This window comes from Bombina bombina, chromosome 2 (genome assembly GCF_027579735.1).
Source record: "Bombina bombina isolate aBomBom1 chromosome 2, aBomBom1.pri, whole genome shotgun sequence".
Taxonomy (NCBI): domain Eukaryota; kingdom Metazoa; phylum Chordata; class Amphibia; order Anura; family Bombinatoridae; genus Bombina; species Bombina bombina.
In genome coordinates, this window is record NC_069500.1 from 350,589,606 (window position 1) to 350,614,404 (window position 24,799).

Sequence of the window (24,799 nt, forward strand, 5' to 3'; positions counted from 1 at the left end):
GGACATTAAACACCTTGAGATTATAATATAGAATGTTAAGTTAAGTACAGTAAAACAACTTTACATTATACCTTTCATTATTTATTTTGTTCTCATTTCCTAAACTTTGAAGTAATTGGTTGCACATTTCTAATTGGATTCAGCAGAAAAGGTCACCTAAGTTACAATATGGCGGCACCCACTGCTTTATGGACTTTAACTTTACCCTTATGTTTTCAATATTTAAACAACTAATATCCTTTTTAAAAAATACCTGTACAAATTGTCAGGGTAATCGTGGATCTGAATACATCTTTCAAGCAACCCAGCAATGATTTATTTAGTTTTTAATGATACCTTAAACTCACTGTCATAGAATATGTATAATAACCACATATCTTGTAGTTAATACAAATAAGATTATACTTTAGCTTTCCTTTCCAATACTACTGATACTAAGTTTTACGCAAAGCTACTGAAAAAGTGACTGCTAATGTCAGAAGGAATCTTTTTGATTAATTACAAAGACAATGTTTTGTTTACATGTCAGACATGCATTTTGTTAGAAAAAAGTATTGCCTAACTGTGTTTTAATTTGTTTAGACACTTGATAAAATATGAGACATTATTGTGTAGTAATTGGCTGGCCATTTGTTCTTGTTTTGCAATAGATTTCATATTTGAAGTGTAATTCTCCTCCTCTGTTCCAGCTGTCATAGTTTCTATACCAAGAGACACTCCAGAGCCCTTTATTTGGGGGCCAAAGCTATCCAGTTAAATAGCAATAGTGTCCAAGCCTTGCTTCTAAAAGGGGCAGCGCTGAGAAACATGGGACGGGTTCAGGAAGCCATTATTCATTTTCGTGAAGCAATCAGACTGGCACCATGTCGACTGGACTGCTGTGAAGGTAGGTCTAAAGAAGAGGCAGCGATGCACTGTGTGCACAGTAACAACATTTTGTATTTACTGGTCTGTGCGGCCTTTGTGATCTTTTCATTTTTGCATCCAGAAGAGGGCTTTTTAAAACTTTTGTGAAACTGATTCTGTTGTATAAAAAGGAAAATGTAAAATCTTTTAATTTTATTATTATAGAGGTGTGTGTTGCTGTACACCATTAAAGCAGTGGGAGTTCTGCTTATTAGGCAGTGAGCAATAAGGACTTAACCCCTTCAGGGCCAGGAGTTTTAGAGAAAAACTTGCCCAAAGTACCAGAACATTTTAGTATTTTTGCGATCACTTAATTTAAACAGAAATAGAGCCTTGTGTTTTTTTTTTTTTTTAGCTGTAAAAGCTACATATAGTTTTAGTAGACAGCCCATGATATTGATCTAGGCCCATTTTATCATATTCCATGCCACCACCATCTTAGGTACTGGCAGACAGTCTGTAGTATTAAGTTTAGGGGCTTTTTTAATTTTATTTATTTTTTCTTTTCTTCAGTGTAGGATCCCCCTTACCCTTACCTAACTGATCCCTCCCAAACACCTCTCTACCCCTCCCAGTGGTCTCCATCTTAGGTACTGGCAGTCTGTTGGTACCTAGTTAATATACATTGTTATACAAGTGTTTCTGTAGTGTAGAGATCCCCTCCTCCCTTGATGTTTAATTAATTAAACATTTTACAATGTTATCACACATATTTTTCAGTGTTTGTTTTATTAATACTAATAATGTCAAGGGACCCTGCAGCAAATGGCTGTAGATAACATTAAGATGATGTTCTCACATCCTATTTTTATCAGTGTATGTACCTTCTCTTTATTGGCTTTTAGTTTCAAATTGTAAACTTATTAACTACCTTTTCAATAGTTTTGAACCTTTCTTGTTTATCTCGCCTGCTCTGATTTGCTTTATTTTGCTGCTTTGCGCTGTTAGACAAATTCAATGACCAGAGCTAATGTTGCCTCTGTCAATGTGCCCATATTATTGAATGATCTGTGCTTCTAGATAAAGAGTACTGAGAAACCTTTGTCTGCTCTCCAGGTCTCATTGAATGCTATTTGGCATCTAATAGTGTTCGGGAAGCTATGGTGATGGCCAACAGTGTTTACAAAACCCTAGGAGCCAATGCGCAGACCCTAACTCTTTTGGCAACCGTGTGTCTGGAAGACCCCGTCACTCAAGAGAAGGCAAAAACACTCTTGGACAAAGCCCTTCTACAAAGACCTGATTATATCAAAGCCGTGGTGAAGAAAGCTGATCTGCTCAGTATGTTCTGCTTATTTTTTTCTTTGAGTTTTCTTTTGCATCATTTGTTTGATGACCAGAATAATTTGTCACCTTATTATAACTGGATAGTAGATATCGGTATACATATAGTGTGTCAAATGATATAGGTTTAAGTGCCAATGTTTTGTGTTTTCTGGTGTACACATTATTCTTAGATTATCCATTGGTTATAAGTTAACTAATAAGGTATAATCTTCATAGACTTTTTGAAACATTGTACGTTTGTAATCTTTTGTGCTTTGTTCCACACTCTATAGGGAGACCAAAAAGCACATTATGCAACCTAGATTTTCTTCTAAATGCTGTAAATTGCCTAAACCAGCTGTTAATTTACAACATTTTATAGGAAACATAGGTTACAGAATTTGCTTTTTGGCCTCTCTAGGCCGAATAGGGACAAGTACATGCTTTACACAAAAGCCAGAGAAGTGCTTAATGTTCCTTTTAATGGAGACTCTCACATTCATGGTGACTGTACATGACGCATGAGATGATTCTAGGAAATTGTCTTTAATATGATAAATAATAATTCTGAATCCCCACACACATGTAAAGCCAAAATAATTGATATAGGAAAATTATCATTTCTCTTGTTAAGTGTATTCAGTCCACGGGTCATCCATTACTTATGGGATATATTCCCTTCCCAACAGGAAGTTGCAAGAGGATCACCCAAAGCAGAGCTGCTATATAGCTCCTCCCCTCACATGTCATATCCAGTCATTCTCTTGCAACCCTCAACATAGATGGAGGTCGTGAGAGGAGAGTGGTGTTTTATACTTAATTATTTCTTCAATCAAAAGTTTATTTTAAATGGCACTGGAGTGTGCTGTTTTTTTTTCTCAGGCAGTATTTGGAAGAAGAATCTGCCTGCGTTTTCTATGATCTTAGCAGAAGTAACTAAGATCCACTGGCTGTTCTCGCACATTCTGAGGAGTGGGGTAACTTCAGAAAGGGAATAGCGTGCAGGGTCTCCTGCAAATAAGGTATGTGCAGTAAAATATTTTTCTAAGGAATGGAATTGTCTAAGAAAATACTGCTGATACCGATGTAATGTAAGTACAGCCTTAAATGCAGTGAAAGCGACTGGTATCAGGCTGATTAATGTATATGCAGTAAAGTAATTTTCTAAGGAATGGAATTTGACTAAAGAAAATGCTACTAATACTGAAGTAATGTAATAAGCCTTTAAATGCAGTAGAAGGACTGGTATCAGGCTTATCAATAGAGATACATACTCTTTAAAAAAGGATGTTTAAAACGTTTGCTGGCATGTTTAATCGTTTTTTGTGAAGTACATTGGTGATAAATCTTATTGGGGCATGAATTTTCCACATGGCTGACTTATATTTCTGCATAGAAACAGTTAACTGAGGTTCCCACTATTGTAATAATGAGTGGGAGGGGCCTATTTTAGCGCTTTTTTGCGCAGTAAAAATTCAGTCTCAGTCTTCCTGCTTCTTCCTGCATGACCCAGGACGTCTCTAGAGAGCTCAAGGGATTTCAAAAGTAATTTTTGAGGGAGGTAATCAGTCACAGCAGACCTGTGACAGTGTGTTGACTGTGTTAAAAAACGTTTTTTTCTCTATTTGATTATCCGTTTTGGGTATTAAGGGGTTAATCATCCATTTGCAAGTGGGTGCAATGCTCTGCTAACTTAATACATTTACTGTGAAAATTTGGTTGCTATAACTGATTTGGTTCATTGTTATTTCAACTGTGACAGTTTTTTGTGCTTCTTAAAGGCGCAGTAGCGTTTTCTATATTGCTTGTAAATTTATTTTAAAGTGTTTTCCAAGCTTGCTAGTCTCATTGCTAGTCTGTTTAAACATGTCTGACACAGATGAATCTGTTTGTTCACTATGTTTGAAGGCCAGTGTGGAGCCCCATAGAAATATGTGTACTAAATGTATTGATTTCACTTTAAAAAATAAAGGTCAGTCTTTATCTGTAAAGGAATTATCACCAGACAACGAGGGGGAAGTTATGCCGACTAACTCTCCTCACGTGTCAGTACCTTCGCCTCCCGCTCAGGAGGCGCGTGATATGGTGGCGCCAAGTACATCAGAGACGCCCATACAAATCACTTTACAAGACATGGCTACTATTATGAATAATACCCTGACAGAAGTATTATCTAAATTGCCAGAATTAAGAGGCAAGCGCGATTGCTCTGGGATAAGGACAGAGCGCGCTGGTGCTGTGAGAGCCATGTCCGATACTGCGTCACAGTTTGCAGAACATGAGGACGGAGAGCTTCATTCTGTGGGTGACGGATCTGATCCAGGGAAACCGGATTCAGAGATCTCTAATTTTAAATTTAAGCTTGAGAACCTCCGTGTATTGCTAGGGGAGGTTTTAGCGGCTCTGAATGACTGTAACACAGTTGCAATTCCAGAGAAATTATGTAGGCTGGATAGATACTATGCGGTGCCAGTGTGTACTGACGTTTTTCCTATACCTAAAAGGCTTACAGAAATTATTAGCAAGGAGTGGGATAGACCCGGTGTGCCCTTTTCCCCACCTCCTATATTTAGGAAAATGTTTCCAATAGACGCCACTACACGGGACCTATGGCAGACGGTCCCTAAGGTGGAGGGAGCAGTTTTTACTTTAGCTAAGCATACCACTATCCCGGTGGAGGATAGTTGTGCTTTTTCGGATCCAATGGATAAAAAATTAGAAGGTTACCTTAAGAAAATGTTTGTTCAACAAGGTTTTATCTTACAGCCCCTTGCATGCATTGCGCCTGTCACTGCTGCTGCGGCATTCTGGTTTGAGTCTCTAGAAGAGGCCATTCACACAGCTCCATTGGATGAAATTATGGACAAGCTTAAAGCACTTAAGCTAGCTAATGCATTTGTTTCTAATGCCATTGTACATTTAACTAAACTAACGGCTAAGCACTCCGGATTCGCCATCCAGGCGCGCAGAGCGCTATGGCTTAAATCCTGGTCAGCTGACGTGACTTCTAAATCTAAATTGCTTAATATTCCTTTCAAGGGGCAAACCTTATTCGGGCCCGGCTTGAAAGAAATTATAGCTGACATTACTGGAGGTAAGGGTCATACTCTTCCTCAGGACAGGGCCAAATCAAAGGCCAAACAGTCTAATTTTCGTGCCTTTCGAAACTTCAAGGCAGGAGCAGCATCAACTTCCTCCGCTCCAAAACAGGAAGGAACTGTTGCTCGTTACAGACAGGCCTGGAAAACTAACCAGTCCTGGAACAAGGGCAAGCAGGCCAGAAAACCTACTACTGCCCCTAAGACAGCATGAAGGGATGGCCCCCTATCCGGAAACAGATCTAGTGGGGGGCAGACTTTCTCTCTTCGCCCAGGCGTGGGCAAGAGATGTCCAGGATCCCTGGGCGTTGGAGATCATATCTCAGGGATATCTTTTGGACTTCAAACCTTCTCCTCCACAAGGGAGATTTCATCTTTCAAGGTTATCAGCAAACCAAATAAAGAAAGAGGCATTTCTACGCTGTGTACAAGACCTACTAGTAATGGGAGTGATCCACCCAGTTCCGCGGACGGAACAAGGGCAAGGATTTTACTCAAATCTGTTTGTAGTTCCCAAGAAAGAGGGAACCTTCAGACCAATCTTGGACTTAAAGATCTTAAACAAATTCCTAAGAGTTCCGTCATTCAAAATGGAAACTATTCGAACCATCCTACCCATGATCCAAGAGGGTCAGTACATGACCACAGTGGACTTAAAGGATGCCTACCTTCACATACCGATTCACAAGGATCATTATCGGTACCTAAGATTTGCCTTTCTAGACAGGCATTACCAGTTTGTAGCTATTCCCTTCGGGTTAGCTACGGCCCCGAGAATTTTTACAAAGGTTCTGGGCTCACTTCTGGCGGTTCTAAGACCGCGAGGCATAGCAGTGGCTCCGTATCTAGACGACATTCTGATACAAGCGTCAAGTTTTCAAATTGCCAAGTCCCATACAGAGATAGTTCTGGCATTTTTGAGGTCGCATGGGTGGAAGGTGAACGTGGAAAAAGAGTTCTTTATTACCACTCACAAGAGTCTCCTTCCTAGGGACTCTTATAGATTCTGTAGAGATGAGAATTTACCTGACGGAGTCCAGGTTATCAAAACTTCTAAATGCTTGCCGTGTTCTTCATTCCATTCCACGCCCGTCAGTGGCTCAGTGCATGGAAGTAATCGGCTTAATGGTAGCGGCAATGGACATAGTGCCATTTGCGCGCCTGCATCTCAGACCGCTGCAATTATGCATGCTAAGTCAGTGGAATGGGGATTACTCAGATTTGTCCCCTCTGCTAAATCTGGACCAAGAGACCAGAGATTCTCTTCTCTGGTGGCTTTCTCGGGTCCATCTGTCAAAGGGTATGACCTTTCGCAGGCCAGATTGGACGATTGTAACAACAGATGCCAGCCTTCTAGGTTGGGGCGCATTCTGGAACTCCCTGAAGTCTCAGGGATCGTGGACTCAGGAGGAGAAACTCCTCCCAATAAATATTCTGGAGTTAAGAGCAATATTCAATGCTCTTCTAGCTTGGCCTCAGTTAGCAACACTGAGGTTCATCAGACTTCAGTCGGACAACGTCACAACTGTGGCTTACATCAACCATCAAGGGGGAACCAGGAGTTCCCTAGCGATGTTAGAAGTCTCAAGGATAATTCGCTGGGCAGAGTCTCACTCTTGCCACCTGTCAGCGATTTACATCCCAGGCGTGGAGAACTGGGAGGCGGACTTTCTAAGTCGCCAGACTTTTCATCCGGGGGAGTGGGAACTTCATCCGGAGGTGTTCCTTCAGCTGGTTCATCGTTGGGGCGAACCAGAACTGGATCTCATGGCGTCTCTCCAGAACGCCAAGCTTCCTCGTTACGGATCCAGGTCCAGGGACCCGGGAGCGGCGCTGATAGATGCTCTAGCAGCCCCTTGGGTTTTCAACATGGCTTATGTGTTTCCACCGTTTCTGCTGCTGCCTCGACTGATTGCCAAGATCAAACAGGAGAGAGCATCGGTGATTCTGATAGCGCCTGCGTGGCCACGCAGGACCTGGTATGCAGACCTAGTGGACATGTCGTCCTGTCCACCATGGTCTCTGCCTCTGAGGCAGGACCTTCTAATACAAGGTCCTTTCAACCATCCAAATCTAATTTCTCTGAAGCTGACTGCATGGAGATTGAACGCTTGATCCTATCAAAGCGTGGCTTCTCGGAGTCAGTTATTGATACCTTAATACAGGCACGGAAGCCTGTTACCAGAAAAATTTACCATAAGATATGGCGTAAATATTTTATATTGGTGCGAATCCAAGAGTTACTCATGGAGTAAGGTTAGGATTCCTAGGATATTGTCTTTTCTACAAGAGGGTTTCGAAAAGGGCTTATCTGCTAGTTCGTTAAAGGGACAGATTTCTGCTCTGTCCTTTTACACAAACGTCTGGCAGAAGTTCCAGACGTCCAGGCTTTTTGTCAGGCTTTGGCTAGGATTAAGCCTGTGTTTAAGACTGTTGCTCCCCCGTGGAGCTTAAACTTGGTTCTTAAAGTTCCTCAAGGTGTTCCGTTTGAACCCCTTCATTCCATTGATATTAAGCTTTTATCTTGGAAAGTTCTGTTTCTGATGGCTATTTCCTCGGCTCGAAGAGTATCTGAGTTATCTGCCTTACATTGTGATTCTCCTTATCTGATCTTCCATTCAGACAAGGTAGTTCTGCGTACTAAACCTGGGTTTTTACCTAAGGTAGTTTCTAACAGGAATATCAATCAGGAGATTGTTGTTCCATCATTGTGTCCTAATCCTTCTTCAAAGAAAGAACGACTTTTGCATAATCTGGACGTAGTCCGTGCCCTGAAGTTCTATTTACAGGCAACTAAAGATTTTCGTCAAACTTCTTCCCTGTTTGTCGTTTACTCTGGACAGAGGAGAGGTCAAAAAGCTTTGGCAACCTCTCTCTCCTTTTGGCTTCGTAGCATAATACGTTTTGCCTATGAGACTGCTGGACAGCAGCCCCCTGAAAGAATTACAGCTCATTCCACTAGAGCTGTGGCTTCCACCTGGGCCTTTAAGAATGAGGCCTCTGTTGAACAGATTTGCAAGGCTGCGACTTGGTCTTCGCTTCACACTTTTTCAAAATTTTACAAATTTGACACTTTTGCTTCTTCGGAGGCTGTTTTTGGGAGAAAGGTTCTACAGGCAGTGGTTCCTTCTGTTTAAGTTCCTGCCTTGTCCCTCCCATCATCCGTGTACTTTAGCTTTGGTATTGGTATCTCATAAGTAATGGATGACCCGTGGACTGAATACACTTAACAAGAGAAAACATAATTTATGCTTACCTGATAAATTTATTTCTCTTGTAGTGTATTCAGTCCACGGCCCGCCCTGTCATTTTTAAGGCAGATCTAAATTTTAATTAAAACTTCAGTCACCACTGCACCCTATGGTTTCTCCTTTCTTGTCTTGTTTCGGTCGAATGACTGGATATGACATGTGAGGGGAGGAGCTATATAGCAGCTCTGCTTTGGGTGATCCTCTTGCAGCTTCCTGTTGGGAAGGGAATATATCCCATAAGTAATGGATGACCCGTGGACTGAATACACTACAAGAGAAATAAATTTATCAGGTAAGCATAAATTATGTTTTTTTTGTAGTTACTTGAGAAGGATTATAGAGCCCCTGGAACCAGCCCCTTAAAACGATTTACTTAGATTTTTTTATAGCAGTAAAAGAGGTTTAACTCTAACTTTATAATATTAGATCTATCTTTAAAGGGATAGGAAAGTCAAAATTAAACTTGTATGATTCAGATAAAGCATGTCATTTTAAGAGACTTTTACATTCACTTCTATTTTCAAATGTGCTTCGTTCTCTTGGTATCCCTTGTTGATAAAGAATACGCATGTATCCTACACTAGTTGGAGCTAGCTGCTTATTGGTGCCTGCACACATTTGTCTCGTGTGATTGGCTAACTAGTTGTGTTCAGCTAGTTGCCAGTAGTGCAATGCTGTTCCTTCAGCAAAGGATAACAAGATAATGAAGCATATGTGATAATAGAAGTAAATTGGAAAGTTGTTTAAAATTGTATGTTCTATCCGAATCATGAAAGAAAATTTTGCTAATTTCTGTCCCTTAAATAAAGGTTCAATAAGAAAAAAAACTCTTATAGTTATCGATAAATCAGTTTCTCCTACCCAATTTACACTATTTGTTTTTTTGTGGATTTATTTTGCTTGGTCAATGTCTGAGTGTCTGTTTCATCTCCCAACAAATTCCCTTATTTATAGCCAATCAACAAGCAAATGCAGGCAGGATGAGTAAGGTTATATAAATAGGAAGGGAGACACTGCTAAAGACTTCTGTGAATTGTTTGCCTATTCAAATAAGACAGTATGGTTGTGTATGGCATGAGGGGAAATTGATTCGGTAAACTTAAATCCTGGTTTTATTTACACAATCCTATTTTACAATTAGTGTCTTTTTACTCTTAAGGTTGGCCATGTTTAATAATTCAGCAAACATTGACCCTTACATTTCCACAGGTCGAGAGCAGAAATATGAAGATGGAATTGCCTTGCTGCGCAGTACTCTTGCTAACCAAAGTGACTGTGTTTTACATCGAATGTTGGGGGACTTCCTTGTAGCTGTGAATGAGTTTCAAGAAGCCATGGACCAGTACAGCATTGCACTCAGGTACCAGTGGTCATTTTAAAATACAGACATGTGGAACTCTCTTTGCTGTCTCAGTAGTCTAGAAGTGATGTTGCAGAAATTACTTTGTATCATATTATAATTGAGATGAGTTGGTGTTGCTTTCCCTCACTGTAATAAGGAATTGTGTTTTATTGGACTATAAAGCAGTTCTGGTGGCATAAATCATGAGACTGAAGAATGGAGTGGGTTTATAAAGCTGAACTTGTATGACCAAGGTACCTGTATAATTTCTTTGGGAAAGATAGTTATATCTCCTACATTGGTGTATCCGGTCCACGGCTTCATCCTTACTTGTGGGATATTCTCAATCCCTACAGGAAGTGGAAAAGAGAGCACACAGCAGAGCTATCCATATAGCTCCCCTCAGGCTCCGCCCCCCCCAGTCATTCTTTTTGCCGCTCTAACTAGTAGCATCTCCACGGGGTGGTAAAGAGTATGTGGTGTTAGTTGTAGTTTTTTATTTCTTCTATCAAGAGTTTATTTTAAAATAGTGCCGGCTTGTACTATTTACTCTGAAGCAGAAAGTGATGAAGATTTCTGCTGAGAGGAATATGATTTTAGCACCAGTAACTAAAATCCATTGCTGTTCCCACGCAGGACTGTTGAATACCGGTGAACTTCAGTTGGGGGGAACAGTTTGCAGGCTTAACTGCTTCAGGTATGATCAGTCATTTTTCTAACAAGACCAAGTAATGCTAGAAGACTGTCAGAAATCCCCTCAGGGATAGGAAAGCCATTTTTCTCAGACTCTGTATAAAATGATGGCTTATATTAAGGGCTCTATGCTGGTTGACACTATTGTGGGCTTAATCGATTGCTTTTTAGCATGTTTTCAGTATGAATAAGGTGTTTTTTGAGACTTTTGAAACACTTATGGGGTTTAATATTGTGCCTGGCACTTAATTGGACACCTAATCTAGTCTAAAAGGCCCCTCCACTCTGGAATGAAGAGGGAGGAGGCCTCATTTTCGCGCCTCAATTGCGCAGTTATTTTGACTAGACAGTTCATGCAGCTTCACGTGGGGAGTCCAGAGACATCAGAAAGGACTTCAGAGAGGCTTATTTCCTACTTAAATAATCCCTAAGGAAGGTAAAAGCCACAGTAGAGGCTGTGGCATTGTACTGTAGTGTTTTTAACCGGTTAACTGCTGTTCTTAGCTCCGGTTTGGGCATTAAGGGGTTAATTGGTCTGAAAATTTGTGTGCAACCTTTTCAAAGTATTAAGACACTGTGGTGAAAATTTCATTAAAATCGGATGTTTATTTGATGTTTTTTTGATGCTTCAGTAATAAAGTGTGCACTTTTATTATTTAAAGACACAGTAAAGTTTTTGTCAAAATTAATTTTTATTGCATTGAAGTTCTGTCAAACATGTCTGACCCTTCAGATAGCCTATGTTCTGTATGTTTAAAGGCCAAGGCGGTTCCCCCATTAAATTTATGTGTGAAGTGTGCCATAGTGTCCAAACAGCTTAAGGACCGTACAGTCACGCTTAAAGATGTAGCCCAAGATGATTCTTTAGCTGAAGGTAGTGAGGATAGCCCGCTATCCTCTCCTTCTGTGTCAACACCAGCTATGTCCGCGCAAGCGATGCCCAGTACATCTAGCGCACCAATTGCTATTACTTTGCAACAGTTAGCAGCAGTAATGGATAATTCTCTCGCAGCATTTTTATCCAAACTGCCAGCTTTTCCAAGGAAGCGTGATTGCTCCGTTTTAAATACAGAAAATGAGCAAGCAGACGCAGAGGATAATTTATCCGTAGTGCCCTCACATCAATCTGACTTGGCGGTGAGGGAGGGCCTGTCTGAGGGAGAAATTTCTGACACAGGAAAAGTTTCTCAGCAGGCAGAGCCAGATACCATAGCATTTAAATTTAAGTTAGAACACCTCCGCGCCCTGCTTAAGGAGGTCCTAGCTACACTTGATGATTGTGACCCTTTGGTGGTCCCAGAAAAATTGTGTAAAATGGACAAATTCTTAGAGGTCCCAGTACACACTGATGCGTTTCCGATACCGAGGGTGGCGGATATCGTGACTAGGGAGTGGGAGAAGCCAGGTGTACCTTTTGTTCCCCCTCCTATATTTAAGAAAATGTTCCCAATTGTTGACCCCAGAAGGGACGCGTGGCAGACGGTCCCTAAGGTAGAGGGGGTAGTTTCAACACTAGCTAAGCGCACGACTATACCAATAGAAGACAGTTGCGCTTTCAAAGATCCTATAGATAAAAAATTAGAAGGTTTACTTAAGAAAATTTTTGTTCAACAAGGTTTTCTTCTTCAACCAATTTCTTGCATTATTCCTGTAACCACTGCAGCGGCTTTTTGGTTTGAGGAACTAGAAAACTTGCTCCAGAAGGAGACTTCTTAAGATGAAGTCATGGACAGAATTCACACCCTGAAGTTGGCTAATTCTTTCATTACAGATGCCGCTTTTCAGTTAGCTAAATTAGCGGCGAAAAATTCTGGTTTCGCAATCGTGGCGCGCAGAGCGCTTTGGCTAAAATCTTGGTCGGCGGATGTGTCGTCCAAAACAAAATTGCTTAATATTCCTTTCAAGGGTAAGACCCTATTCGGGCCAGAGTTGAAAGAAATTATTTCAGATATCACTGGGGGAAAATAAGTCTAATTTTCGTTCCTTTCGCAATTTCAGAAACGGACCTGCTTCTACCTCCTACAGCCACTAGGCAAGAGGGTAACGCATCCCAGCCCAAACCAGCATGGAAACCATTGCAAGGCTGGAACAAGGGTAAACAGGCCAAGAAGCCTGCTGCTGCTACCAAGACAGCATGAAGGGGTAGCCCCCGATCCGGGACCGGATCTAGTAGGGGGCAGACTTTCTCTCTTTGCTCAGGCTTGGGCAAGAGCTGTTCCGGACCCCTGGGCACTAGAAATTGTTTCTCAGGGGTATCTTCTAGAATTCAAGGACTTTCCTCCAAAGGGAAGGTTCCACATGTCTTGCTTATCTTTAGACCAGATAAAGAGACAGGCATTCTTGCGTTGCGTAGAAGACCTTCTAAAAATGGGAGTGATACACCCAGTTCCAACAGCAGAACAAGGACTGGGTTTTTTCTCAAACCTGTTTGTAGTTCCCAAAAAGGAAGGAACTTTCAGGCCAATCCTGGATTTAAAAATCCTAAACAAATTCCTCAGAATTCCATCATTCAAAATGGAAACCATTCGGACAATTTTACCAATGATCCAGGAGGGTCAATATGAGTACCGTGGACTTAAAGGATGCGTACCTGCATATTCCTATCCACAAAGATCACCATTAGTTTCTGAGGTTCGCCTTTCTGGACAAGCATTACCAGTTCGTGGCTCTTCCCTTCGGATTGGCCACTGCTCCCAGAATTTTCACAAAGGTGCTAGGGTCCCTTCTAGCGGTGCTAAGACCAAGGGGCATTGCAGTAGCACCTTACCTAGACAACATCTTAATACAAGCGTCGTCCTTTCACAAAGCAAAGGCTCATACGGACATTGTTCTAGCCTTTCTAAGGTCTCACGGGTGGAAGGTGAACATAGAAAAGAGTTCTCTGTCCCCGTTCACAAGGGTTCCCTTCCTGGGAACAATAATAGACTCGGTAGAAATGAAGATCTTTCTGACGGAGGTCAGGAAATTAAAACTTTTGAACTCTTGTCGAGTTCTTCATGCCATTCCTCAACCCTCCGTAACTCAGTGCATGGAGGTAATAGGACTAATGGTTGCGACAATGGACGTGGTTCCCTTTGCTCAAATTCATTTAAGACCACTGCAACTGTGCATGCTCAAACAGTGGAATGGGGATTATGCAGATTTGTCTCCCCAGATACAAATGGACCAGAAAACCAGAGACTCACTCCTCTGGTGGTTGTCTCAGGATCACCTGTCTCAGGGAGTGAGTTTCCGCAGACCGGAGTGGATCATTGTCATGACCGACGCCAGCCTCTTAGGCTGGGGTGCGGTCTGGGAGTCCCTGAAAGCTCAGGGTCTATGGTCTCGGGAAGAATCTCTTCTCCCGATAAACATATTGGAATTGAGAGCGATATTCAATGCGCTCCAGGCATGGCCTCAACTAGCGGAGGCCAAATTCATCAGATTTCAGTCGGACAACATGACGACTGTAGCGTACATCAATCATCAGGGAGGAACAAAGAGTTCCCTGGCGATGAGGGAGGTATCCAAGATCATCAAATGGGCAGAGGATCACTCCTGCCATCTATCAGCAATTCACATCCCAGGAGTGGACAACTGGGAAGCGGATTATCTGAGTCGTCAGACTTTCCATCCGGGGGAGTGGGAACTTCACCCGGAGGTTTTTGCCCAGTTAACTCAACTATGGGGCCTTCCAGATCTGGATCTGATGGCGTCACGTCAGAACTTCAAAGTTCCACGTTACGGGTCCAGGGATCCCAAGGCGACATTGGTAGATGCCTTAGTGGCGCCTTGGTCGTTCAATCTAGCTTATGTCTTTCCACCGTTTCCCCTTCTCCCCCGGCTAGTAGCCAGTATCAAACAGGAGAAGGCTTCGGTAATTCTGATAGCTCCTGCGTGGCCACGCAGGACTTGGTATGCAGACCTGGTGAATATGTCATCGGTTCCACCATGGAAGCTACCTTTGAGGCAGGACCTTCTAATCCAAGGTCCATTCGAACATCCAAACCTAGTTTCTCTGCAACTGTCTGCTTGGAGATTGAACGCTTGATTCTAGCTAAGCGTGGGTTTTCGGAATCAGTTATAGATACTCTGATCCAGGCTAGAAAGCCTGTCACCAGGAAAATTTACCATAAGATATGGCGGAAATATCTTTGCTGGTGCGAATCCAAGGGTTACTCATGGAGTAAGATTAGGATTCCAAGGTTACTATCTTTTCTCCAAGAAGGATTGGAGAAAGGTCTGTCAGCTAGTTCCTTAAAAGGACAGATATCTGCTCTGTCTGTTTTGTTACACAAGCGTCTGGCAGCCGTGCCAGATGTTCAGGCGTTAGTACAGGCTTTAGTCAGAATCAAGCCTGTCTACAGACCTGTGGCTCCTCCATGGAGTCTAAATTTAGTTCTTTCAGTTCTTCAAGGGGTTCCGTTTGAACCTCTACATTCCATAGATATTAAGTTACTATCTTGGAAAGTTTTGTTTTTGGTAGCTAGAAGAGTTTCTGAATTGTCTGCTTTGCAGTGTAATGCACCCTATCTGGTGTTTCATACAGATAAGGTCGTTTTACGTACCAAACCTGGTTTTCTTCCAAAAGTGGTTTCCAATAAGAATATTAACCAGGAAATAGTTGTTCCTTCTCTGTGTCCTAATCCAGTTTCTAACAAGGAACGTCTGTCACACAATCTTGATGTGGTTCGTGCTTTAAAGTTCTATCTAAAAGCAACTAAAGATTTCAGACAAACATCATCCTTGTTTGTCGTCTATTCTGGCAAGAGGAGAGGTCAAAAGGCGACTGCGACCTCTCTGTCTTTCTGGCTGAAAAGCATCATCCGGTTGGCCTATGAGACTGCTGGAAGGCAGCCTCCTGAACGAATTACAGCTCATTCCACTAGAGCTGTGGCTTCCACATGGGCTTTCAAGAATGAGGCTTCTGTTGAACAGATCTGTAAGGCAGCGACTTGGTCTTCACTGCATACATTTGCCAAATTTTACAAATTCGATACTTTTGCTTCTTCGGAGGCTATTTTTGGGAGAAAGGTTTTACAAGCAGTGGTGCCTTCCGTTTAGGTTACCTGACTTGTTCCCTCCCTTCATCCGTGTCCTAAAGCTTTGGTATTGGTTCCCACAAGTAAGGATGAAGCCGTGGACCGGATACACAATTGTAGGAGAAAACAGAATTTATGTTTACCTGATAAATTTCTTTCTCCTACGGTGTATCCGGTCCACGGCCCACCCTGGCATTTGGTCAGGTTTAAATTTAATTTTGTAAACTACAGTCATCACTGCACCCTATGGTTCTCCTTTTTCTCCTAACCGTCGTTCGAATGACTGGGGGGGCGGAGCCTGAGGGGAGCTATATGGACAGCTCTGCTGTGTGCTCTCTTTGCCACTTCCTGTAGGGATTGAGAATATCCCACAAGTAAGGATGAAGCTGTGGACCGGATACACCTTAGGAGAAAGAAATTTATCAGGTAAACATAAATTCTGTTATTTATGAATTTGTGGGTGGATAAATTCCCAGAGTGGAATTTAAGATTGCACGAGAGCTCTCTTGTGTAATCCCGCCCCTACTCTCGCACAGTCAGTTGTGCAAGAGAAGGGGTTGTCTTATAAACCCTTTCTTACCAGTACAGGATAATTTTTATTCCATCATCCCTGAGGTAGTGGAGAGGTTAGAAAGCAGCGAACCTTCTCTGCAAATTGGTGAGAATTCACAATTTATTTCTCCTGGGAATTACTCTTCTCTACCACTAGTAGGAGGCAAACAGTTCCAAACCCCAAGAGCCCTATAAAAACCCCTCACAACCCCTCACACATTCCTCAGTCTTTACTTTGCCTCCGCCGGAGGTGGTTGAAGAATGAAGATGTGCATTTGATTCTTCAGAGAAAGGGTTTTTCATTCTTTATTGAGGCCTGGTTTCTTCTTAGAGTACAGTGCTTGTCAGAGGAATGTATATGGGGTATGGTTTGTGATTTAGTTGTCATAGAACTAGCTTTTCTGAAATGCATCACCTTTCTGAAGAACATGGAACACATACACTGTAGCAAATAGCACAGTGATTGTCATGGGTAACTGGATTTTTACATTTGGCTTGGCAATGGCATACTTCTGAAAGTTATTTTTTAATTGCAGTGTAAAAACAACAATACCAGAAACTTTAGTTACTGTGTTGGTTACTTGTAACTGAGGACACTTTAAAAGTATAACAATTTTTTTAATGCTTTGTGCATGCTAAAACAGCTTTGTAAAAAAAAAAAAAAAAAAAAAAAAAAAAAACCACACACATTCACGGGCCACTTTGTTAGGTACACCTTGCTAGTACTCGGTTGGACCCCCTTTTGCCTTCAGAACTGCCTTTCTTATTTTCTTATTTTCTTATTCTTCGTGGCATAGGTTCAACAAGGTGTTGGAAACATTCCTCAGACATGTTTGGTCCATATTGACATTATAGCATCACTCAGTTACTGCAGATTTGTCTGCTGCTCATCCATGATGCGAATCTCCCGTAATGATGCAAATCTCCCGTTCCACCACATCCCAAAGGTGCTCTGTTGATTGAGATATGGTGACTGTGGAGGCCATTGGAGTACAGTGAACTCATTGTCATGTTCAAGAAACCAGTTTGAGATGCTTTGTGACATGGTGCATTATCCTGCTGGAATTAGCCATCAGAAGATGGGTACACTTTAGTCATAAATAATGGACATGGTCAGCAACAATAACTCAGGTAGGCCTGGTGTTTAAACGCTGCTCAATTGGTATTAAGGGGCCGAAAGTGTGCCAAGAAAATATCCCCAACACCATTACACCACCACTACAAGCCTGAACCGTTGATATAAGGCATGATAAATCCATGCTTTCATGTTGTTTAAGTCAAATTCTGACCCTACCATCTGAATGTTGCAGCTGAAATCGAGACTCATCAGATCAGACGTTTTTTTCAATCTTCTATTGTCCAATTTTGGTGAACTTGTGCGAATTGTAGCCTCAGTTTCCTGTTCTTAGCTGACAGGAGTAGCACCCGGTGTGGTCATCTGCTTCAAGGTTCGACCTGTTGTGCGTTCAGAGAAGGTATTCTGCATACCTTGGTTGTAACAAGTGATTATTTGAGTTACTGTTGCCTTTTTTTTTTTTTCCCATTTCGAACCAGTCTGCCCATTCTCCTCTGACCTCAACAAGGCATTTTCGTCCCCACAACTGCCGCTTTCTAGATATTTTTTTTCTTTTTCGGACCATTCTCTGTAAACCCTAGAGATGGTTGTGCGTGAAAATCCCAGTTTTTAAAATACTCAGACCAGCCCGTTTGGCACCAACAACAATGCCTCGTTTAAAGTCACTTAAATCCCCTTTCTTCCCCATTCTGATGCTTGGTTTGAACTTCAGCAAGTTATCTCCTCCACGTCTAGATGCCTAAATGCATTGCGTTGCTGCCATGTGATTGACTGATTAGCAATTTGTGTTACCAAGCAATTGGAACAGGTGTACATAATAAAGTGGCCGGTGAGTGTGTGTGTTTGTGATATCATCTCTTTCCCAGATTAACATATCATCAATAAATTGAAAAAAAGTTTTTATATGTTTGAGGAAGGGATTGTTATTCCATATGAATACTTCCTCCCAGAGGCCCATGTAGAGGTTGGCATAGCTAGGGGCAAATTTTGTCCCCATAGCTGTGTCCCCTACTTGTAAATCGAAGTCCTTATTGAAGTTAAAGTAGTTTTTTTTTTTTTTTTTTTTTTCAAGAATGAATTTGATAGATTCCACAATAAACTTTCTTTTCAGATCTGCAAGATTTGTGAGTCTAGTAAGCCAATACTTAATTTCCTCCATTCCTTTAACATGGGGAATGTTGGTGTACAACAAACTTACATCTAGAATGACCCATCTGTAGTTCTCTTCCCACTGACAGTGTCTGACAGTTTCTGGATAACATCTATGGTATCCCTAATGTATGATTTCAGTTTGGATACTAGTAGTTGGAGGAAAGAATCCACAAATTCAGATAATTTGGTGATAAGTGACTCTATACTCTATATGATTGGTCTACCCAGTGGGTTAATCTGATCTTTGTGGATTTTCGGGAGATGATAAAAGGTGGCTGTGTTTGGGGTGTTGTGGGTTAAAAAGTTAAACTCATAATCATTAAAGAGTCCCTGATGTTTAGCTGAGTCTAACAAACTTCTATACTCTCTTATGAATACTGAGGATGGATCTGATTTTAAAGGGACGCTGAACCCAAATTTTTTTTTCATGATTCAGATAGAGTGTGAAATTTTAAGCAACTTTCTAATTTACTCCTATTATCAAATTTTCTTCATTCTCTTGGTATCTTTATTTGAAATGCAAGAATGTAAGTTTAGATGCCGGCCCATTTTTGGTGAACAACTTGGGTTGTTCTTGCTGATTGGTGGATAAATTCATCCACCAATAAAAAAGTGCTGTCCAGAGTTCTGAATAAAAAAAGCTTAGATGCCTTCTTTTTCAAATAAAGATAGAAAGAGAATGAAGAAAATTTGATAATAGGAGTATATTAGAAAGTTGCTTAAAATTGCATGCTCTATCTGAATCACAAATGAAAAAATTTGGGTTCAGTGTCCCTTTAAAGGTCGATAGGTATTCTGATCCCCTAGTAGTCTCTCTGCTTCTTTAATGTAATCACTCCTGTTCTGGACGATAATACCCCCTTATCCGCCTCCCTTATGATAATGTCCCTATTGTCTTCAAGTTTTTTTAGTAGGATTTTTTATTTTTTGGTAAGATTATCTTTCTTAATTGTATACTTAGCACACTTATCATGCAAGTCTTCTTGTACTAATTTGGCAAAAACGGGTATTTAGTTGCCCTTAGATTCATTTACTCTATCTTTTTTAACTTTTTGATAGTGTCTATTCAAGGTCAGTTTCCTTATATATTTGTGTAGATCGATAAAGAGGTTAAATGAGTTTGGCCCTCTTACTGGTGCAAAAGCTAGTACCTTACTTAAAACATTAGTTTACTCTATTATCAATTCCTTAGATGATAAATTGAATATCTTAATTTTTTCATTAGAGTTGTTCAAATAATGGTCTACAGTTTTGTTGATTTTATTCTTTTTGAGTAGCATTCTTCTTTTTTCTCCTTTTCTTCTTTTTTCCTTTCTTCTTTTTTTCTTCTTTCTTCTTTTTTTTTCTCCTTTTTTCCTTTCTTCTTTTTTCCTTTTTTCTTTCTTTCCCTCCTGAGGGCTGGTTCTGAAAGTGAGGTGGACGATTGTAAGTGTGAGGGCGATGTGATTTGGTATAAATGCAGTGTCTGTAATTCAGTCATTGTCTCCTGTGGATAAAACCTGGTTTAATCCCTGAGTTGGTGATTCTGGTTCTGATAGTGTAGCGGGCGATTGTAAGTATGATACCGGTGCATATGATACATATTTATTTATTTATTTGTGGACGATATTCTAAAAAATGTGGTTTGTATCTATTATTCACAGTAGTATTCCCCTCAGTTCTACCCCTATTCATGATTCTATATGCATTATACGGACTTAATGAATTAACCTTATTTATATTGGGAAGTTACATCTGTTCACTTGTCTTAGTATAGATACTTTCTTTCCTAAGATATGGAGAGTCCACAACGTCATTTAGTTGGAATATCACTCCTTGCCAGCAGGAGGAGGCAAAGAGCACCACAGCAAAGCTGTTAAGTGTCACTCCCCTACCCATAATCCTCAATCATTCTCTTTGCCTCTGTCAATGGAGGAGGTGAAGTTTGGTGTCTGAAGAATTTAATTCCTTTTTCGGGTACTTTTACCTGCAAGCAAGGATTTGGTTTTAGCTGAGTCCATGTCAATCTCTTCAGTAGAGTAGTGGTGGCTTTTAAGCAGTTGTGAGTTAGCCCTTGCTTTGTTTCCTAACACATTGCTGCCCATGGTATGGAAGCCAGAGTTGGTTACTCTGTTCTTTCTTTTTCTACAGGTCTCTGTAAGGAGTATGTGTCCTTTCACGCCTTATGAGCTGTCTTCCTGCCGGACAGCTAGACTGCTGGTAAATGCTTTTGTCTTCTAGGTCTTGGAGACTTGCACTTCAGAAGAATAGATCATATGCAATAGATGGGGACATTTTTAAGATCCTTTATACAGGATTTTCTTTGGCAGTGGGCAGGCACACTATGTATGTTGAGACTAGGGGTTAATCTTCCCTTTTATTGGGATGTTTTTCTTCTTTGGGCTAATTTTGTTGAAATGCTTTATTAGTATGTGTGTGGTTTATGTTTTATACAGGGATTTATGTATAAACTTAAAATTTGGCATTTGGTTTTCTTTGCTTGCTTAGCTAAAACAGGCTAACTGACTAATACCAAGCTAACAGAAAGATCGCTGTCTCAGGAAGTGTATTCCCTGTTAAGTTGAGTTGGCTCTCAAAATGCCTGATTTCTTTCTGTTGCGCAGTTTCTAATAAAAGCCGGTCACATGACTTACTCCTTCTTCCGCTCTTATATTGGAGCGGGGTCTGAGCTCTGCAATGGAGTCTGTGAGGAGCTGGCAGGTTATTTTTTTGAAGCGCTAAATCGCTTTATAAGATTTAAAGTAACAGTACAAAATTTTCAAAAACTTTATTTTTTCTGTCATTTTTGTGGTAATTGTAATACATATAATCATGGAGCAGGAGTCTGTTCCTATGGATTGTTTGTGTCTTAAGGCCAAAATTGTTTTACCTATGCAATTTTGTTCCTCATGTTTAAAGAAAACTTTAAAGATACAATTTTTGCTTCTGAACCCAATGTCTCTCAGGATGATGCTGTTCAGGCAATGCCACAACTTTCTCCTCAAACGTCCCAAGCCTCTATGGCGTCACATTCAGTGCCCCACAGTTCCTCTCAGCCTCCTGGAGGAGTTTATTTGCCTGCAGATTTTGCGGTATCTGCGTCATTATCTGCTTTTCCTATACTGGGAAAAGGCAAGAGGAAATTTAGACATTTAGAAAGTAAGGTTTCTGCTACGCAGGTTGCCCTCCCTTATAAGTCTGATGAGGAGGATACGTCGGTTGCCTCTGAGGGCGAAATCTCAGATTCGGATAGTATTATTCCTTCATCTTATACTGAAGAAGTTAACTTCCGATTTAAGCGTGAACACCTTTGTTTACTGTTAAAGGAGGCATTGGCTACTTTGGACGACTCTGACTCTTCTGTCGTTGTCAACCCTAAAAAAATCTAGTAAACTTAACAAATACTATGATGTTCCTTCCTCTGTGGAAGTGTTTCCTGTTCCAGACCATGTGACTGAGATTATTTCACAGGAATGGGGGAAGCCAGGGATACCTTTCTCCCTGTCTCCCGTTTTTAAAAAGATGCTTTCTTGTTGCTGACTCCATTAAAGATTTTTGGTGCCCTGTGCCTAAAGTAGAAGGGGCTATTTCTACTCTGGCTAAGAGAACTACGATTCCTATAGAGGATAGCTGCTCCTTTAAGTATCCCATGGACAAGAAGCTACAGGCTTATTTGAAATAGATGTATGTGCATCAGGGTCTTCAATGGCAATCTGCAGTCTGTATTGCGACAGTAGCAAGTGCTGCATCTTATTAGTGCAATTCCTTGTCTGAATCCATTTTAGTAGAGGAGATCCAAGATAGGATTAAGGCTCTCAAACTAGCCAATTCTTTTTTTTATGCTATCATGCCAATTATTAGACTGTGAGCCAAGATGTCTGGCTTCACTGTCTTAGCCCGCAGGGCTTTGTGGCTAAAATCTTGGTCAGCTGATGTTTCCTCCAAGTCCAAGCTTCTGGTGCAAAATCGAATTCAAAACTTTTCGTCCCAGGGGCAGATTCCACCTCTCAAGATTATCTGAAGACCAGGTAAAAAGAGAGGCATTCTTAAAATGCGTTCAGGACCTTTCCTCCTTGGGAGTGATTGTTCCAGTAAGGGAACCGGGTCTAGGATTCTATTTAAATCTGTGGTTACCAAAAAAGAGAGAAATTTTAGACCCAATTATTCCATTTACTTCCTTTGGTCCAAGAGGGTCAGTTCATGACGACCATATACTTGAAGGATGTTTTCTTAGGGACCATAATAGATTCCTTATCTATGAAAAAAATTCTGACAGAGGTCAGAAAATCCAAAATTCTCTCCTCTTGCCTCTCTCTCTTTAGTCTACTGTTCGGCCATCAGTGGCTCAATGTAGGGAGGTAATTGGTCTGATGGTCGCTTCCATGGACATCATTCCCTTTGCTCGATTCCATTTGAGAGCTCTACAGTTATGCATGCTCAGACAATGGAATGGAGACCATTCGGATAGATCTAGACCAGTCGACAAGAGACTCTCTCCCATGGTGGCTTTCTCAGTAGCATCTGTCTCGGGGCACGTGCTTCCGGAGACCTTCATGGGTGATTGTGACCACGGATGCCAGCTTGGACTCGGGAGGAGTCGGCTCTCCTCATAAACATCTTGGAGTTGAGAGCGATTTACAATGCTCTGATGGCTTGGCCTCAGTTGTCCTTAGCCCGGTTTATCAGGTTCCAGTTGGACAATATCACCTCAGTGGCTTACTTCAACCACCAGGGAGGAACTCGGAGTTCCTTAGCCGTGAAGGAGGTGGCACGGATTATTCAGTTGGCAGAAGTTCACAATTGTTGTCTATCTGCCATCCACATTCCAGGAGTGGACAACTGGGAAGCGAATTTCCTGAGCAGACCGACATTTCATCCTGGGGAGTGGGCTCTCCATCTGGAGGTGTTCTCCATGTTAATCCTCAAATGGGGGGTGCCAGAGTTGGATCTGATCTGGCGTCTCGGCAGAACGCCAAGCTTCCAGGGTACGGTTCAAGGTCAAGAGATCCGCAGGCGTCCCTGATAGATGTGCTGGTGGTTCCTTGGGATTTCGGTCTGGCATACCTGTTTCCTCAGTTTGCTCTCCTTCCACGAGTTATTGCTCATATCAAACAGGAGAGAGCATCGGTAATTCTAATAGCTCCTGCATGGCCTCACAGGATCTGGTATGCAGACCTAGTAAGAATCAAAATCAAACAGAGAAACACAACAACAGAACTCAGCCACACCGGGCTGAAATAAATATAAGGACCAATGCAGAGTCTCTGGTAATGAGTATAAATTTCTTATAGCACTTGCAAAGTTCAGTCACTCACCCCACTATGGCCTATCCGGTTAAACACTTGACAGCGTCGCTGCCTAATATGCAGCCGCCTCTGTGCCGCTTCCGAAGATCCAGGCTTCAATTGAGCGGCTCACAGGGCCTCCGCTGTGTTCCGTGTACTCGTCGGCTTGTGTGTGGGTGTTGGCTATATGTCATTAGCGATCCTCCAATAGCGGGAGTTCTTTTCCGGAGGCACTGCAAACTTGGATCCGCTCCAGACTAGGGCATCAGCTGATGGGTCGGCAAGGACTGGAATGATCAAATTCAAAAGGAAGAAGAAACACCGACATCCATCTTTATAGGTAAAATCTTGAATCTTTATTCGGCAATGTTAAAAGTTAAAGACAGCACAGCAAAATGGACTTAGAGTCAGACGTGGGCGCAGCACACAGGCATACGCGTTTCGGAAAAGATTCCGTAGTCACGGCTGTGACTACGGAATCTTTTCCGAAACGCGTATGCCTGTGTGCTGCGCCCACGTCTGACTCTAAGTCCATTTTGCTGTGCTGTCTTTAACTTTTAACATTGCCGAATAAAGATTCAAGATTTTACCTATAAAGATGGATGTCAGTGTTTCTTCTTCCTTTTGAATTTGACCTAGTAAGAATGTCATCTCTGCAACCTTGGAGGTTGCCTCTGAGGAAGGACCTTCTAACTCAGGGTCCATTCCTTCATCCAAATCTTGTTTCTCTGAAGCTGACTGCTTGGAGATTGAATGCTTATTTCTGTCTGAGCATGGATTTTCCGAGTCGGTCATTGAGACCATGATACAGGCTCACAAGCCTGTTACTCGAAAATGTTACCATAAGGTATAGCGTAAATACCTTTTATTGGTGTGAATCAAAGGGCTACTCTTGGAGTAGAGTTAGGACTCCTAAAATTTTGCCTTTTCTCCAGGAAGGTCTGGAGAAGGGATTGTGAGTCAGTTCTCTGAAAGGTCAGATTTCTGCATGATCTTTTTTGTTACACAAACGTCTGGCAGATGTGCCAGATGTTCAATCTTTTTGTCAGGCCTGTGTTTAAACCTGTTGCTCCTCCTTGGAGCCTTAACCTTGTTCTTAAAGTTTTGCAGCAGTCTCTGTTTGAGCCAATGCATTCCATAGATATTAAGTTGTTATCTTGGAAGGTTTTGTTTCTTATT

General features: G+C 41.5%; 1 protein-coding gene across 1 annotated transcript in view; it reads left to right on the forward strand.

Annotated features, from left to right (window-relative positions):
* Window positions 1-24,799, forward strand: part of ANAPC7 (anaphase promoting complex subunit 7) — a 72,623-nt gene that overhangs the window by 41,676 nt on the left and 6,148 nt on the right. The window contains exons 8-10 of the mRNA XM_053701731.1: window positions 690-886; window positions 1,963-2,187; window positions 9,731-9,881. Coding sequence (XP_053557706.1) covers window positions 690-886; window positions 1,963-2,187; window positions 9,731-9,881 — 573 coding nt within the window. The remainder of the gene's footprint in view (window positions 1-689; window positions 887-1,962; window positions 2,188-9,730; window positions 9,882-24,799) is intronic.